Here is a 17,624-nt window from a genome sequence, read left to right as displayed (position 1 = left end):
GGTTTACTTCCAGAATCTTCTGCCTTCCTTTACTTGCGAGGCAGAAAAGATTGAGATCACTTGGAAGCACGCTGAAGCAGCATGTCCATGTTCCTTGAAGTCATCTATAATCAGAGAGATCCTGCAATGCAATGTCAGTGCTGATATGAGCCATCACTATTGGATTATTGCATGTTAACTTCAGACGCCTATCCTGTCTTTGAGTAATGTCTCATGGCTTGGCTCAAGGAAGACAGGCAGACAACACCTTGTTCTGTCACTGGCAGGATATTCTTTCTATTGTTGGTATAGAATCCCCAGCAAGGATAGTCTGTCTTCCTTGGCTGGTTGGAGATCTTTTTGTGGACAAGCTTGATTTTCTTGCAGGTTGTGCTGAGCAACCATCCATGGGTAGGTTCTATACATACCCGTTCCTTTTGACCAGTAATCTTCAGAGATATCTTCCAGTTTCCTACACTGAGGACCTGGCATCAATTTGGAAACTTCTATCTGTGCAGAATTCCTTCTGGTCTTTATCTTTCTGGTGACTACCCTTCTCTGGCTCCAGCAATGTAGAGAGCCTTTGACTATTGCCTTGTCATTAAAGCTAAACAAGCAATTAGATGGTATTTAAAATATGCAGCAATGGTAGGAATGAATGAGAGATTGATTCAGCCAACATTAACCTCCACAGCTATTGACTCTCAGATCATCAGACCTCTTGTGCTCAGTATGCATGGCAGCTGGTCATAATTCTAAGGGAGAAAGATACTCTCTTTTGGTAGTCTCTGAATGCCCAATATAAGGTGTTCTTCTTCATCCCCTTTCCTAAAGGCAAAGGTCATTGACTCTATACAGTTAGATTGCTGTATTGGAAGCAGGCTTTAGAAAACATCCAGCGATTGGACTGTGCATGGTCAGTGGATCCTCAGCCATTCTTACTATTGCTCAATTGAGCTGGGAGGAAATTTAGTGGTTCTGTTAATGACCTGAAGACTTCTAGGGGGAAAATAAATAAATAAATAAAAATCAGGTGGCATTTCAACGTAGATCTAAAATAGTTACTCCCGTTTGCTACATGGCCAGAGTTGGCAGAATGAAGGTCTAGATTAAGGGGTTATGGAAGACAGAAGAGAACTCAGCCTGCCAAGAAGCAGAGATCTTGGAAGGCAGTGGGCATTTCTGCGTAGACTAGGTCCATAATTGGGAAATTAAAAAATGCCCAGTCATGAGTACAGGAGAGTACATGTTTCAAACGAATAAATGCAGCCGCTATTGCTGTCACTGAAAATTTAGAGGTCCTGTTTTTCACAGCATCTTAGAGACTGTCCTTTGAAATGTAATGTAATGAGTACTAAACCAAAATTATTTCAATATAATGGGATCATGCATGCAAAAAGTCCACCTACAAGAAATATTTCAAGAAACTGCCTGTATGCACAATTTTTAAATTATCTTTTCTTAATGCAGCAAAAGCAGTTAACCAACTACAGGTAATTATGCCGCTAATTACCTGAACATTGTGTTTCAAGAAAGAGGCAAAGAGAAATAAAGCACTAATGTTACTTTTGGTTTTTGAATATGCAGTATAACTAACTAAGTCCCTACTTAATTTGTTTCAGAGTAACAGCCGTGTTAGTCTGTATTCGCAAAAAGAAAAGGAGTACTTGTGGCACCTTAGAGACTAACCAATTTATTTGAGCATAAGCTTTCGTGAGCTACAGCTCACTTCATCGGATGCATACTGTGGAAACTGTGGAATCCCAATATGAGGCTTCCATTGAAATTTTGACAGCGGGAGCCCCCGGTCAGTCCAGGGCTGAGAGCAGGATCTCTCAGGCTTAGCTCCTGCTCTCAGTCCCAAGCTACTGACAGCAGAAAATTGCAAAAAAGTAAAAATGGACTTTATTACCACAAATAATAAGGTCTGTTATTACAGGGGATGGATCACAATGATTACCTGTTCATTCCCTGTGGGGCACCTGGCATTAGCCACCATCAGAAGACACGATACTGGGCTATATGGACCTTTGGTCTAACCCAGTATGGCTGTTCTTATGTTCTTTTCTGAAATTTTCCATGACTTGTCCGCAACTCAGCCATAATTTTGATAGTCAGTTTTCCATGGAAGATGCTACTTTTAAACTACTGTTTTTTAGACTGCAGTTGTGTCCACCGCATACTTTTCAAACAGGAAGAGTCCCTGAACTGAAGAGCATGCAATCTAAAAAGACAAGAGATGCGGGTAGGATAGTGAGATAAAACAGGCAAGTAAAGTGATCGGAATGATAGGCATGTGTCTTACTAGCTATATTTTTAAGTTAGTCACAAATTTTGTCTATCCTCCCTTTACAGTTTAGCTCTCTTGCCTTCCTTACACCAATGTCCAATGTTGGTTTTAGTTTCCTTTAGTTCCTCTCTCCACGAAACAAACACTTCAGTCAGTTGACAACCAGTCAGGAATTTTCTTGACGATATTGTGGTAGCAGTGGATCTGCAGGATAGATTGAAAAGAGGAGAGCATAGTTGCTTTGTTGACCAGCTCAGGAAGAGCATTCATGCTAAAAGGCAACATGGAGACACTGGTGGGAGAAATGGACATATGTATGGATGAGTACTGTTCACAAATCAGACAGGACAGCAGAGAGAGAGACCAGTTATATAGGCTTTTTGAACAAACATCATCAGAATCTTGATGTATCAGAGAAGAATTCAGAGAGGAGGGTAATTGTCAGAATGTTGGCCAAGGAATATCCTCTTCATGGTTGTCTTTTGTATAGAAAGGTGCATGTTATGGAGCATATTATAAACTTCTGAAAATAGTACATAATTTAAATTAGATGAACCAATGTCTCAGGCAGAAGTTTGGGGGAGGAAATTTTAACTATAATCCTGTTTGGGCCTCATTTTCCGTATGTCACTTTTCTATAGCTACAGCTATTTGCTGCTCATTCTTCAGTCAGAAATAATGCTTTCTTGACCTCAAATCCCCACCACTACAACAAAATGGTATGACAGGTAAACTGCTGACATAGGAGGAAGTAGCAGCAGGGGTAGATTAAATTCTAAAACAAGAGTCCCATTTTCATGAAAATGTGCTTACTAATAAAGCAAGAAAAAATATGCCAGAGACAGACTGGCATACTAAATAGACTTTTTGAAAGTTTAGAAGAAGAGCTATCATAGTTAACTACTGCACAGAGTGCAAATGGTATAACAAATTAACTATCTGTAACTGCATTATTTGGTTGAAATGGGTAATTTCTGTTCTACAAACTAAGAAATGTGCAAAAATTAGGCCCCAATTCAGAGAAGCAGACTATATATAGCAACTATAGTTTGGAAAATGCATTTGTCTGCAATTAATTGCAGGTGCAATTGATGTCATTTAAACAGTTAATTATCTGACTACACCCACAAATCAGTTAACTATATACTTTCGTGACAGCCGATGCCTACCATTTTGTACTTGCCAGGATGAGGTCCTATTCAAAGCCAGGCTCTTTAAATAAAAGCTTATTGGAATATTTATATAGCACCAGAAGGACAAATAGTACTTTGTTGCTCTTAAAGTACATGCCAAAAGGTCTCATACTCAGTAAATTAACATGCAAAACTTTGCTTGCCAGAAGAACCACAGCTTATTTTTCAGATGAGTTGTCCCAAAAGAACCACAGGATTTGTACAAATTTAAATACTCTTGCATCCAGACGAAACACGACTCCATTAGTTCCCTCACAGTATCCAGGTCCTGGCCTGTATCCAATAAATCACTTATTTTGTCAAGAGCTAGCAAAGAGGCATAGCTGCACCCTGAAGAAAAAGGTTCCTTTCTAAACTTCTGTGAGTAGGTTCCAGTTGACAATTTTTTGCAGGGGCAAGTAGTGGGGAAAATACTGGACATCTACCATATTGCTCCTCGCAAAGGCTATTTCATTCTGGTTATGCCTGATCTAGAACTCACATATGAATGCACTCTATCTTAAAGGTTGTTTGGAATCAGATCTTTATTTAATGTCTTAGGCCCATTTCTAGTTAGTACTGTACTTTAAAATAAGAACTAAAGAGCATTATATATTTGAGAAGTTACATATACATAACACAAGTTTGTAAAAATATACAACATACTAGATTACAAGTGTCCTGTTAGAATATGCAGGCTTAATCGCTTTAAACTGTTTCCTGTTAGAACAGAAATTTGTTAAGGCAAATGCTTTCCAACTTAAGTAGTTTTGGAAATATCTGCTGAGTCATCACATTCCTCACACATTTTAGGATAATAATAAAGATGCTAAGTTGTTACAGAAAACTCATCCTCACCAACTAGTAAATTCCTAGCTTTATCTCAAAGACAGGTGGTTTTTTTTGCAATTTAATACTTTGAGTCAATTAAGTTTTCTAGCCATAGGCAAAATATAAAAACCAAAAATGTATCAGACAGTAATTTATTTGATGTCTCCAAGTTAGAGAAAGGCCAGTCATTTGCAATTGCATAAAGGGAATCTCAGCGAGTCGTCATTCTTACACTACTTTAAATAATACAACAGTGATCAAACTAAAAGTGTGGAATGGACCCAGGCTAATGCATAAAGAGTACTGAAGAACATCTAGGCTTCCAACTTCACTGACTCCAGTACTGAACGTGCATCTTTATATTCTTCAGCTTCTTCCAACTCTTTTTCATTTTCCTGAAATTCAATAAAATAAAATTAGATTTCTTTATACAGCTTTAAGTACTCTGAAAATAACTTGGACATGCTTTCAATGACATAACAGATGTTATATTAAAATTCCATTTTTTAGTGCTGAGTGTTAGATGTAATAACATCGCTTGCATCATTGGATTAGCTCCTTGGGGCCAGCTAGTTTAAAAAATATGGAGGGAAAAAACACTAAAATCAGTCTAAGATTTTGTCCAACATCATGTGGCTCCAGTTTAAACTTTGGGTGCCATCCTAAGTAAAGGGGAAGTCCAAGAAACATGAAGGGCATTTAAATATTGAATACATTGATTTTAGAGAAATTTAGGCAGTTCCCACTTCCCCTTTTACAGTGAGTAAAGTAGTTAAATCATGCACATGTCAAATTTAGAAGTCTGAATTATTTGTATTTTCTATATGTTGTTCAATTAAAGGAATATTCAAACCAAAATGCAGCCCACACGAAAGTTTGCAGAAATGGCAACAGAGGTAAGACTAACAGTTAGGAAGACTTGAAACCTTCTTTGAGGTTGTCCATTTAAAAAGAGATTCTTCTTCGAAGTTCACTTTAACGGGAACTATGCAAGTGTGTTGGGAGGGGAAAATGACCTTTAAGAACTTTTCAGTATTAAGTTTTGGATTTGTTGAAAAATTTCAAGTCTCTTGATCAAAATACATTATCTGTTTGCCTTCTCAATTTAGGGAACAGTAGCAATGACTAATCAGTAAATTATGTCAACCCCTTCATGTAAACAATCTGAAGACTACTATGCACCTGCAAAAAGATGAAGTCTAACAGCTTGATCCCGCAAAGCGCAGAGCGCTTCATGGAAAATCTGACAAGCCTTTCAACTCCCCTTGAAGTTAACAGGAGTTGAGGTCATTCAGCATCTTGTAGATTCAGGCTCTAATGCTGGCAGCTTAACGGAGATCAGCAGAGGGGAATTCTACCAAGTCATCTCTCCTTCACTCACCACATGTGGGTAAGATTCCTTTGTATAGTTACACTTCACAGTAATGTTTAAATCTACATGGGTAACTAGACTGCTGGTAAAGAAACTGTCAGCTTTTTAATGTAATCCTGTGACCTTAAAGCTAGGTAAAGCAGGTTTGGGCCTTAAATTCCTATATCACCCCTATTCATATGCAAATAGTTCCACTGAAATCAAGCTAACTACTTATCTTAAGATACTGTGATTATTTTTAATGATGAAATAATCAAAGCAAGCAGAATGTTCCATCTGTAAACCTGAATTCACCTAAAGAGATTAAGAGGTATGGCAATATAACTTGCAAAGCAAGGGACTCCACTTTAATGTCTCAATATTTAAGTGTCTACTGGGTACATGTCCCATTTCGTGTTTCTTAACTTCCTTTTATTAAAGCATACTACTGATTGTATTGTTTCGCTATATCTACACTCAACTTTGTATTCACTTACGGATACACATTCTGAAATCAACTATTCTGCTACATAATACTAGTCGTGGAAATATACACAAAATACTATACAAAATACCATATACAAAGTAGAAAGTGTCCAATCTTAGTTGGTTTCATTATACTGTTACACTGTGAGCTAAATAATTTGCTAATACAACACTATCAATGAAAGAATCTGGCTTTTTAAGTCTTTGTGGCCAGGAGACATGAAATGCTCAAGGTAAGAGTTATTTTGCGCTATACTTACTAATAGTTGACTAAGATCTGCATGCGCAGCTTCTAATCTGCGTTGGCAATCTGGAATCATCATTCGAGATTCTTGCAAGATCTCAATCTGTGAAAGAGAAGCCCGTGAAACAAATGAAGAGCATTTCAGTATTGCATAAACCGATTTTAGAGCTCACACAAAGCTCATTCTTTTCTAAAATAGTTGTCAAAACGACTTTCAAAGATGTTTAAAACAGCTACCTCACAGAAAATACAGATAATTTCACATTAATGACACTACCTTACATCTTATTTAACAGATATAATTGCTTAACATTTGTAGTGAGTAAATTAAAGCATATATAAGAAAATGATTTTTATATGGCATTTCCATGTCCTACATATTATACATATAGTATAATTAAACATGACAAACTAAGTGTAATTAATGAAGTCTTTTAGAATAATTTTTTTCCCAATGGAAGCAAGAATTAGCTAGTAAAAGCTTTCCATATACAATATTTGTTTAAAAAGACTATTTAAAAAACTATTTTCCATACTGTCATGAACTAGCTTCATCCAAAATGGGATCAGCTGGTTATATAACTATCTCCTGCATCTTTTGGGTAATAAAGAAAAACAGTGTTCAGATAATACCACATAGAGATAATTACTGCATGAAAAAAGTTATTGAGTTATTGATCACATCGTGTGCACACTGCAGGAGGTTCTGACTGAAAGACAAAGGCAAAGAAAAATGAAAAGCATAGACCAGCAGGCTCATATTTTTGATGCTTATCATGCATAAAAAGTTATTACTTATCCTTCTGCTTCATTTTAGGAGAAAGATTATTCTCACCATGCACTTTGAGCAAAATTACCAAACTGGCACCCCACTGAATCTGAACATCTTGCCTACACCTAGAGAAAACAAACTTCAGAATTATACAGAAAACCCACTTATATTTCATGGAGTATTTGTGGACCTGAAATCTATACACTGAAAAAGGGGTGTGTGCAGCGTTGTTCTTCAATGTATCAAATCTATTTAGAAATGAAAATCCATTAGCAAATCAAAGTGTGAAATCTGGTGTGACAAAGTTCCTCCTCTACCTTGGTGGGTCTTGCGTTTATTGGTGGATTTGCTCGCCTTAGAGCTTCACAGCAGCCCTCAGTTTGGCCGTTTTCATGAACCCACAGTCCAGGTCAACTCCTCGTGTGTCTGACCAGGAGTTGGGAGGTTTGGGGAGAACCCGGGCCCGCCCTCCACTCTGGGTTCCAGCCCAGGGCCCTGTGGAATGCAGCTGTTTAGAGTGCCTCCTGCAAGAGCTGTGCAACAGCAACTCCTCCCTGGGCTACTTCCTTATGGCCTCTTCCCAACACCTTTATCCTCACCATAGGACCTTCCTCCTGGTGTCTGATAATGCCTGTACTCCTCAATCCTCGAACAGTATGCGTTCTCTCTCTCAGCTCCTAGCACCTCTTGCTCCCAGCTCCTTACAAGCGCACCACAAACTGAAGTGAGCTCCTTTTTAAACCCAGGTGCCCCGATTAGCCTGCCTTAATTGATTCTAGCAGTTTCATGACTGACTGCAGGTGTTCTAATCAGCCTGTCATAATTTGTCTCCAGAAGGTTCCTTCTTGTTCTGGAACCTTCCCTGTTACCTTACCCAGGGAAAAGGGAGCTACTTAGCTTGGGGCTAATATATCTGCCTTCTATTACTCTCCTGTAGCCATCTGGCCCAACCCTGTCACACTGGCTAACCTGTAGTGTAAAGCTTTTACTTTTAATGGTGCACAACCTTCTTTCACTCAAAAGGATATTTTCTCCCTTCAATGTCACTGCACAGACTAGTATTAATGGGAATTATATATTCAAAAGGGGGGGGGGGAGAGAAGAGAGCGCGCGCGTGTGAGAGTTCAGATGCATTAAGGCCCCAGGCCAGCAAAGCACTTGAGTAAATTAATATCTTTAAGCACACAAATGATGGTCCCATAGAATTCAATGGGACTGCTCTTGTTCTTAAAGTTACATGTGTGCTTAAGTGCTTTGCTAGTCTGGAGCCTATACAACCATTTTAGATAAAAATGGGCCTCATGGAGGGGAAAAAAGTTTCCAATTCAGTCTTTACCTTCCCATATGAGAAGTTAAGAGACAACCTTTCTACTGTAATGAAACATTAAAAGGTGACACATTTAAAATACAATGGCAAGAAACTAAAAAGCTGGGATTCTCAACAGCAAGATCATCACTTTTATAAAAGAAAAAATGGCCCTAAAAAGATTGCATAATTATTTTAATGGTTCTACAGAAAAATTCAACATTTAGGTTTAAGTAGAAGAGGTACTGGAATTTTTAAAAAGTTAAGATGAATTTACTATCCATTAAAAGACCCTAAATTGACAATACTCAAATCTAAATTTATTCACAGACCAGGTACAGCATATATAGTAGAAGTGCATGATAATCCACCACATTTATATGCTTACCTCTATTCTGGAAAGAACACCTACAGAAGCAAGAATAGTCTGATCATCAGGCCCAGTCAGTCAATCACTGACCTCTGTTGGTACTATTAACAAGTTGTACACTATCATGCTGGTAGATGATGTGGAGAAGAGACCAATTCATTTTACATAGGCCACTGAACAGCTATCAGAGAAAAAAAGATTTAAGCACTGACTTAGAATCTAGAAACTCTACAGCACTAATCCTGGCTTCTTCTGTGGCCTTCATCAAAGGGGCAGAAGAAGCCACATGAGTCCTTCAGTATGGGAGGAAAACTGGCTGAGAATTGTAGAGGTGGTTGCAGTGCTTCCAAATCACTGTGGATTGATTTAAATCAAAGTGATTGGTGATTAAATCACCAATTTAAATCAGCAAACAGAAAATCTTGATTTAAATCAGAGTTTACTTATGCTTTGCAGTATACTTTTTAGTTATTTTCCTAAGGAAAGGTTGATTCTCGCTGGTTGGTAACCATTAAAACATTGATTTATAATTAAATATAGCCATTGCAGTAAATTTGGTACTTCTTTTTGCTAACCAGGAGGATATATTATATTTATACAAATTTATTTAAGCAATTACATAGCTTAACATACATTCAGATTCTTACATTTTTATTATGTTAGCAAATGCATCATGCACCATTTTCTATTTACTAAATGATAATTATTTTACTCTGTCAAGCTTTATTTGGATGAAAATGGGTATGCAATTAAATGTAAAAAATTATTTTTTATTAGTTAAATGAAACTACCTTAAATGTGCTGGATATTGTTTTTTCTTATGTAAGTTTATCAAAGCATGATTTGCATTTAAAAACAAGTGACATTTAGTTAATCAGCTGATGGTTTCTGGTCATCACATCCTTCAAGACTTTAGAATTAATAGATCTCATCCTCATACTTTGTTTTATTCGCAGATTGGAAGAACAAAGAAGATTTTTCCTGCTTTTTCAATTCCTAATTGGTTTCTTAACTTTGAATAAACTATAGTCATTTAAATGAATTAACTGAATAAACTGAAATGAAGAAAACATTCTCTCCCTACCTGCAAATGGCAGTTGAAAACCGTGTTAGCATTTCAGCAAACACTAGTTTCAACAGCTTAATCAGTCACTTCCACCAGTTCAGTGGTTTAACTTTCTTTAAAACTTTGGCAGCAAACTTCTATTGCTTACTGTTTTGTTAAATTAATAAAGTTTAGACTTTTAACACAGGTTGTCAATTTCAAATTAAATTGCACATTTTTATTTTTAAAAAGAAAAAAGTATTTAAATCAAAAATCCAATTTAAATAAAATCAGATTTTTTAATCCAGTCTGTTCCAAAATTTCTTGGGAAGAAGTGATACTAAATAGAAAATGAAAGGGGGTGAAATTCTAGTTACATTTAGCAGGCCCAGTGACAAAGGAAGCCTGAAGACAACTGCGAACTATTAGACAGTCATTCAGAAATTCTGGGAACACTTTGATTCATACAAGAATGTTACTTGGAAAAACTAACATTTTCTTTACAACAGTTGCACAGTGAGAACACTGATCACAAACCTTCAAAATAAAGCTTAAGTGTGTAAGTCTGAACAGTTAGATTAATGTAGTAACTAAAGATGGGATTTTCAAGGAACCTAAATGGTTGGATGTCCAAATCTCATTGAAATCTGAAAGTCAAAGGGTACCCAATTCCAATACACACCTCTGAAAATCCCAGGCTGAATTATTTGTGCTAGAACTAATAGGCAGGTCAAAGGAAGGTTATTATAGACTTTAAGGTCAGAAGGGACCACCATGATCATCTAGTCTGATGTTCTGCACATTGCAGGCCACAGAACCTCATCCACCCACTCCTGCCTCAACTTCTGGCTGAGCTACTGAAGTCCTCAAATCATGATTTAAAGACTTCAAGTACAGAGAATCTGCCATTTACACGAGTTTAAATCTGCAAGTGCCCCATGCAAAGGACAGCAAAATAAAACCACCCCCAGTTGTCTCTGACAATTTGATCCGTGGGAAAATTTCCTCCCGACAGCAAATATGGTGATCAGTTAATCTTCGAGCTTGGGGGCAAGACCCACCAGCCAGACACCTGGGAATGAACTCTCCATAGTAACTCATAGTCCTCTCCATCTAGTATCCCATCACCAGCCACTGGAAATATTTGCTGCTAGCAGTCACAGATCAACTAGATGCCATTATAGGCAGTTTCAGTTTCATCAGACCATCCCCTCCATAAACTTATCAAGCTCAGTCTTGAAGCCAGTTAGGTTTTTTGTCTCCACTGCTCCCCGTGGAAGTTTGTTCCAGAACCTCACTCATCTGATGGCTAGAAGTCTGTCTATTTTCAAGCCTGAACTTGTTGAAGGCCAATTTATATCCATTTGTTCTCGTGCCAGCATTGGCCCTTAAGTTAAATAACTCCTCTCCCTCCCTGGTATTTATTCCTCTGATGTATTTATAAAAAGCAATCATATCTCCCCTCAACCTTCTCTGGTTAGGCTAAACAAGCCAAGCTCTTGAGACTCTTGTCTTATAAGGTAGGTTTTCCATTCCTCTGATCATCTTAGTAGCCCTTCTCTGTACCATCATGAGAAACTAACCTGACTTTGCAAAGATCAATGAATATTTGGGGGTTATTGAGAAATGTGATGCCCGAAAGTATTAAGCATGGAAAGAACTAAAGTGTAACTGATTAAAAATGCTTGTTGAGGCACAATGACAGAGTACTTGGGTAAACAAATCAGATTTGTTTATAAGTGTACAGGCAAACATTAAAAAGGGATCCAGCACAGAGGGTGGTTATGTACATAACAGAAGCAACTTTTTTTTTTTTTTTTTTTTTTTTTTAAAGATTAGTGCTCTTAGTGTAAAATGCAAAGATGTCAAAAGAAAAAATTGTTATGGACAAAGCTTTGATGATGAAAAAAACATCTTTACGGGATCTCAAGTTTACAAAGCAAGGTTATACAACAGATTGGGTTGTGAAATGGGAAACAAAGCATTTCAGAAACAGATATTGGAAATGAGCACAATGTGGTCAGAGTAAGCATACACAATATGTAGGGCCCTACCAAATTCACTGTCCATTCTGGTCAATTTCAGAGTCCTAGAATTTTAAAAATAATAAATTTCATGATTTCAGATATTTAAATCTGAAATTTCATAGTGCTGTAACTGTAGGGGTCCTGACCCAAAAGTGGGCTGGGGGGAGGTTGCAAGATTATTGTAGGGAGGTTGTGGTGTTGTCACTCTTACTCCTGTGCTGCTGCTGGTGGCGTGCTGCCTTCAGAGCTGGGCACCTGGCCAGCAGCCACTGCTCTCTGGCCACCCAGGTCTGAAGGCAGTGCAGAAATAAGGGTGGCAATACCATGACCCCCCTAAAATAACATTGCAACCCTCCCATAACCCCCTTTTGGGTCAGGACCCCCAGTTTGAGAAACACTTGTCTCCCTGGGAAATCTGTATAGTATAAAGTAAAAAAAGACCAGATTTCAGGCATTTTTCACGGCCGTGAATTTGGTAGGGCCCTAACAATATGATTAGACACTGCCTGATGTTAAAATAGAAAACTAAGCTTGTTTCAAGCAGAAGGCAAAACTACACTAGCACTTCTGTACAAGGACAGATACCAGACTGTAGAGTTTTAAACAGTGCAACAGGAAGTTCCAAGTCTTCATGCACTGAAGAGCAGTCTGCTATTGCAGATGGTCAAACAGGTGTGTAACTTGTCTACTGAACAAGACACAGAAGATTTTCTTAAGTAATCAGATAAGATATTTAGTGAACTGGAAAGCATTAAGTGTATAAAAACATCACACACCGATACAGACTCCAGTATGCACCACCTACACACACAACTTGTTTGGACTGTAAAAGTTAGATATTATTAAAACTAATCCAAACATCAGCTGCCTCTGTTAACTGAAAGTAAAAATAAATAAATATTTGTACAGATCCAAAATAACTGAACAGATGGAATGTGACCTTGCTCCCCCTTGAAGGTTTCTATAAAACAAGCAAGCAATGTTGTCTGTTAGTACCTTTATAGTCTTATTCCTCCTGATCACAGGTAAGAAGTGTGAGTGCACTGCAGACTGCTCGTAATTCCAGTAGGTTGATGTGTAAAAGTTGACTCTGGGGTGGGACCACCTGCCCTGAATTGTGTGGTTGTGCAAGTGTGCTCCCAAACCTAATGGAGATGCATCCGCTGTAAGTATAACGGACAGAGGGGATTGCGTGAAGGGGACTCAGACACACATTGTGGGGTTGAGCCCACCAATGTAGAGAATTTTTGATTTTGAGTGGCATAGTGAGACACTTGTTCAGATTGTCTGTGCGGAACATATGTTGTCCAGAGCCAGCCCTGGAGACAATGCATATGTAGCCTGGCATGCCTTACGACGAAAATGGTTGCTGCCATATGCCCTAATAGTTGGAGACAGGTCCTAGCTGATGTCTGTAGGATGGTTTGTGCTGTGGCGATCAAGGGTGACAAATCTGTGGAGTGGTAATGAGGCTTTGGCCTCCAGTGCATCAAGGTGGACCCCACTGAACTCTAGGTTTTGAACAGGGTGTCAACGTTGATTTTTGCATGTTTATTTTTTAGTCCTAGTTGAGAGAAGAGAACCATTATCCTCTGAATAGCTTCTACAGCATCTTCCTGAGAAAGACAGCTGTCTAAGTAGGAGAATATCATGACTCCTTGCTTGCAGAGTTGGTCCACCATGACTGCAAGAACCTTGGATGTCTTGGGGGCACCACAGAGAGGTCAAAAGGCAGTACTTTGAACTGGTAGTGATTCTGTCCCAGAATGAGTCGAAGGAAGCTCCTGTGCACTGAGTGTATGGAGATATGAAAATATCCATCCTGGGAAGTCGAGGGCCGAGTACCAATCCCCCTGTTCCAGTGCTTGGATTATAGCTACTAACGTGACCATCCTCAATCACTGAACCTTCATGAACATGTGGAGTTTCCTTAGGTCGAGAAAGGGCCTCTATTCCCTGCTCTTTTTCTGAGTTAAGCAGTAGTGGGAATAAAAGCCTCTCCCTCTGTGTTGTGTCAGTACCGATTCTACAAACCCAAGAGCAGGAGGTGATTTTATTTTGTAGAAGATGCTTGTGAGAAGGGTCCCTGAACAGGGACAAGGAGAGAGGGTGGATGGGGGGTGGGAGGGGAAGAGAGGAGGCAAATGGGATTGGAGTAACCAGTGTTTATACATTTCTAATATTCATTTGTCCAAGGTGATGGTCTGCCATACTGGTGGAATGGGATCAGGCGGTCTCCGAAAAGATGGATGATTGTTGATGGTTCCAGTGCTTGGAAATGGGAAAGGCATCTTGGGCCCTTGACCAAACCCTCAAAATTGCTGTTTCAAGGAGGGTTGTTGGGATGTTGATGGCTGAGATGGGAATGGTCTACGTCTCTTAGGCCTCTGTCTCCATTTTTGTAGGTCATATTGTCGCTGTGGTTGGACATATGGGGGCAGGCCTTGTTCATTGTACTGACGGTATTTCCCCGGCTTCCTTCTTTGTGCAGGTGTGTAAATGCACAAAGACCAAAGAGTTGCACTGCAATCCTTTAGTGTGTGGAGGGATTAGTCAGTCTTGGCCACGAACAATTGCTGGCGCTCAAAGGGAAGATCTTTAACAGTAGACGGGACCTTCTTGGGAAACCCAGAGATGTGGAGTCACGAAGCCCGTCACATAACTACTGCGATAGTAATGGATCACGTGGTTGTGTCTGCCACGTCCAACGAAGCTTATAAGACCATCTGTGCAAGGTGATGTTTGTTTTTTTTTGGTTATCCGGGATACAGTCAATAAATCTGGACATCTTAGAATCAGAAATCTTAGAATTAGAAATCTTGGACATCATAATTTGTGTGGTTGTATTTCGCCATCAAAGCTTTGTAATTGGGGATTCTGAATTGCAGAGTTGCTGACGAACAGGCTTTGTGCCCAAAGGGTCTAACTGTTTCCAGTCCTTATTGTACAGGGTGATTCTGGAGTGGAGTGGTGCTATCTTTATTCATGGCCTCTACCACCAAGGAATTTGGTGGGAGATGTGAAAACAAAAAATCAATAGCCTTAGAGGGGACATAATATTTGTTGACTGCTCTTTTACAAGTGGGTGGTATTGTTGCAGGGGTCTGCTGGATGATCTTGGCTGGATCCATGAGTGCCTCATTTATAGGAAGCATAATCTTTGATGTTTATGTCTGTAAAATATTCAACAGCTTATGTTGAGACTCCGCAACTTCTTCCAGGTGTATTTCGAGCATCTGCAATTATTTTAAATAGCTCCTGGAACCGTTTAAAGTCTAAGTGGTGAAGACATGACTGCTTCATCTGGGGAGGACAAAGAGAGATTGATTGGAGGGATGACTTCCCATTCCAAAGCTTCCTCCCGTTCCTCAAAAGTCTCCTCCGGAGGCTCTACCCACTGAGGCTGATGGGGAACGCCACCTCCTCTCCCTGTAGGTGCTAGAAGGCCTAAAGTACTGGTGGCTGTATGGAGGCCATGGATTCCAATAAGGCCATTGCGGTGGGAATGGCATTGGTGGTGGCATCCATGGATGTCCATACCATCCTTGGGTGTCACTTAGCTGATAAGTGGCTTGCTCCACTGGTCATGCAAATGGGTGAGGAGTGGTCCCCTTCCACCTCATCATCATCTTCATTGCTGGAAAAAGGAGGGGTTGATCTCAGTGGTGGTATAGGTTGGCATGGTTCTGAGTATGCCAGAGTACGAAGAAGGGGAGATTCTGGTGTTGCATAGACTAGCAAGTCCTTATGATAAAGGAATTAGTGTGGTGCTGTTAGCCTCAATACAGAGGATGGTGTTTGTAGACGGTACTGCTGTTGTAGCTGATGTCACTGTGCTATGCACTAGGGGACCAGTAGATGGAGCCACAGACTGTAGTGATGTTGAGCTGCTTGGTGCCAGATGTTTAAGAGGCTCCATCAGTACTAAGTAGGAGGAGGTAGGCTTCTCTCTGTCACTCCTCTCAGAGCCAGCCTGCTTAAGGTCTTTGGCTTTCGCAGTATCAGCAGTACCGTAAGATCCCGCCGACTTGTAGGTGCTTAACCATGCTGCAGTCAGTTGTGTGTTGAACGAGTCAGGGATCACTTCTTTTTGGCTGGTTCCCTGGAAGGAGAATTTGTTGCCTGCTTTTCCTACCCCCCACCTTTTTTGAGGACTGTGATAGGGATGGTCTGTCAGGGGCCATCGCTGGCATTAGAGCAGGGGGTGTGTATCTGTGTTCTGGGGGTCAGACACCAGGTGCAGTGACTTCTGCCTCGGTATAAGTTTTAGCTTTAGGTCCCTTGCTTGTGGTAACGAAGATACTTCTGAATAATGTGTCTTGCCAAGGCAATGGACACACTGAGCATTTCCATCACTGACCGGGATTGATTCCCAACAAGCAAGGCATTGTTTAAAGCCCGGAGATCTGGGTATGCCCATCAGTAGCATTCCCTCAGGAGAAGGGGGTTAAAACTACACTATACTAAAGCATGAATGGAAACAATGGTATCTGATAATTTAAAAGAATTTTTTAAAATAAAATAAATAGGGAAGAGGAGGGTAACTATATCTAACTCTATTCTAACACCAAGTAACAGTGTAAGTCTAAGATATAACGAAGTGAGGAGGTGTTGCCATGTCTCCATCTGAGCGAAGAGAGTTGAGAAGGAACTGGTGGCGGTTCAGTCACATATCACTATGCAACCACCAGAAGTGGCACAACACAGGGAGAGCGCATGTGTTACCAAAGTGGTCACTACTACTGAAATTCTCCGATCACAGGTGCAGGGGGACACAGATTCACCTAAAGTTGAGCACCCAAAGTGACACTCCTCCAAGAAGAATTTATCATTATGTGAAAGGTTAAAAATTATCATCCTGCCATCCTTTACCTTTGCTGGATATAATATTTCAAACAGAACATACCCCTGATAAGGTGACAAGGTCGGTGTGGTAACATATTTTACTGAACCAATTTCTGTTGGTGGGAGACACAAGCTTTTGAACTTACACAGAGGTGTCCTTCAGGTCTTGAAGATGAGCTGTATGTAAGCTCAAAAGCTTCTCTCTCTTACCAACAGAAGTCAGTCCAATAAAAGATATTACACCATCCTCCTTGTGTGTCTAATATCCTGGGAACCAATGTGGCTACAACAACACTGCACACAAGGATAAGGTGCACAGGGAAAAGAAGATGGGGCCAAGAAAGCAGAGATGTGTTAATCAGGAAGGTGTCCTTATTTCATAGTGTAGTTCACCTCTTAAAAGAGACTAGGTGATCTAAGGCTCAATCTGGGATAGTGAGAAGATAAAAGAACCATCAAAATACACCTTCTCAAAAACTAGTATCAGAATTACTTAGGTGTGAGTTTTAGGCTAAGAAATTTGCTACATGAATTAAAAAAAATACACCTATTAAAGAAGGACTCCATGACCACTTGTTCTTTGCCTGTTACAAAACTGAAAATAAAGGCACTTTTGAAAGAGTGGTTTTCCTCAGCCAGATTAGAAGAGGCTATGAATTGAAGGGAGTGGGGACAAAGGCAAACATGTTTTACTGCTGGGGTGGCCAATCTGTGGCTCCGGAGCCATATGCAGCTCTTCAGAAGTTAATATACGGCTCCTTGTACAGGCACCAACTCCAGGGCTGGAGCTACAGGCGCCAATTTTCCAATGTGCCAGGGGGTGCTCATTGCTCAACCCCTGGCTCTGCCACAAGCCCCACTCCCTCCCCCAAGCCCACTGTGCCCTCCCCCCTCGCCCCCAGAGCC

At 39.9% G+C, this 17,624-nt stretch overlaps 1 protein-coding gene across 2 annotated transcripts in view; it reads right to left on the bottom strand.

The window, feature by feature from the left end:
- Positions 1-3,968: 3,968 nt before the first annotated feature.
- The window catches only part of TBCA (tubulin folding cofactor A), a 61,173-nt gene continuing 47,517 nt past the window's right edge, over positions 3,969-17,624 (bottom strand). For both annotated transcript variants that reach the window (XM_048849545.2, XM_048849546.2), the window contains exons 3-4: positions 6,370-6,456; positions 3,969-4,667 (exon numbers count right to left, since the gene is read on the bottom strand). In XM_048849545.2, the coding sequence (XP_048705502.1) occupies positions 4,587-4,667; positions 6,370-6,456 (168 nt within the window). In that variant the 3' untranslated portion in view covers positions 3,969-4,586. The remainder of the gene's footprint in view (positions 4,668-6,369; positions 6,457-17,624) is intronic.

The sequence above is a fragment of the Caretta caretta genome, chromosome 5 (assembly GCF_965140235.1).
Source record: "Caretta caretta isolate rCarCar2 chromosome 5, rCarCar1.hap1, whole genome shotgun sequence".
NCBI classification, from domain to species: Eukaryota; Metazoa; Chordata; order Testudines; family Cheloniidae; genus Caretta; species Caretta caretta.
Note: the sequence above shows the minus strand (reverse complement) of the source record. Positions and strands in the feature narration are given on the sequence as shown.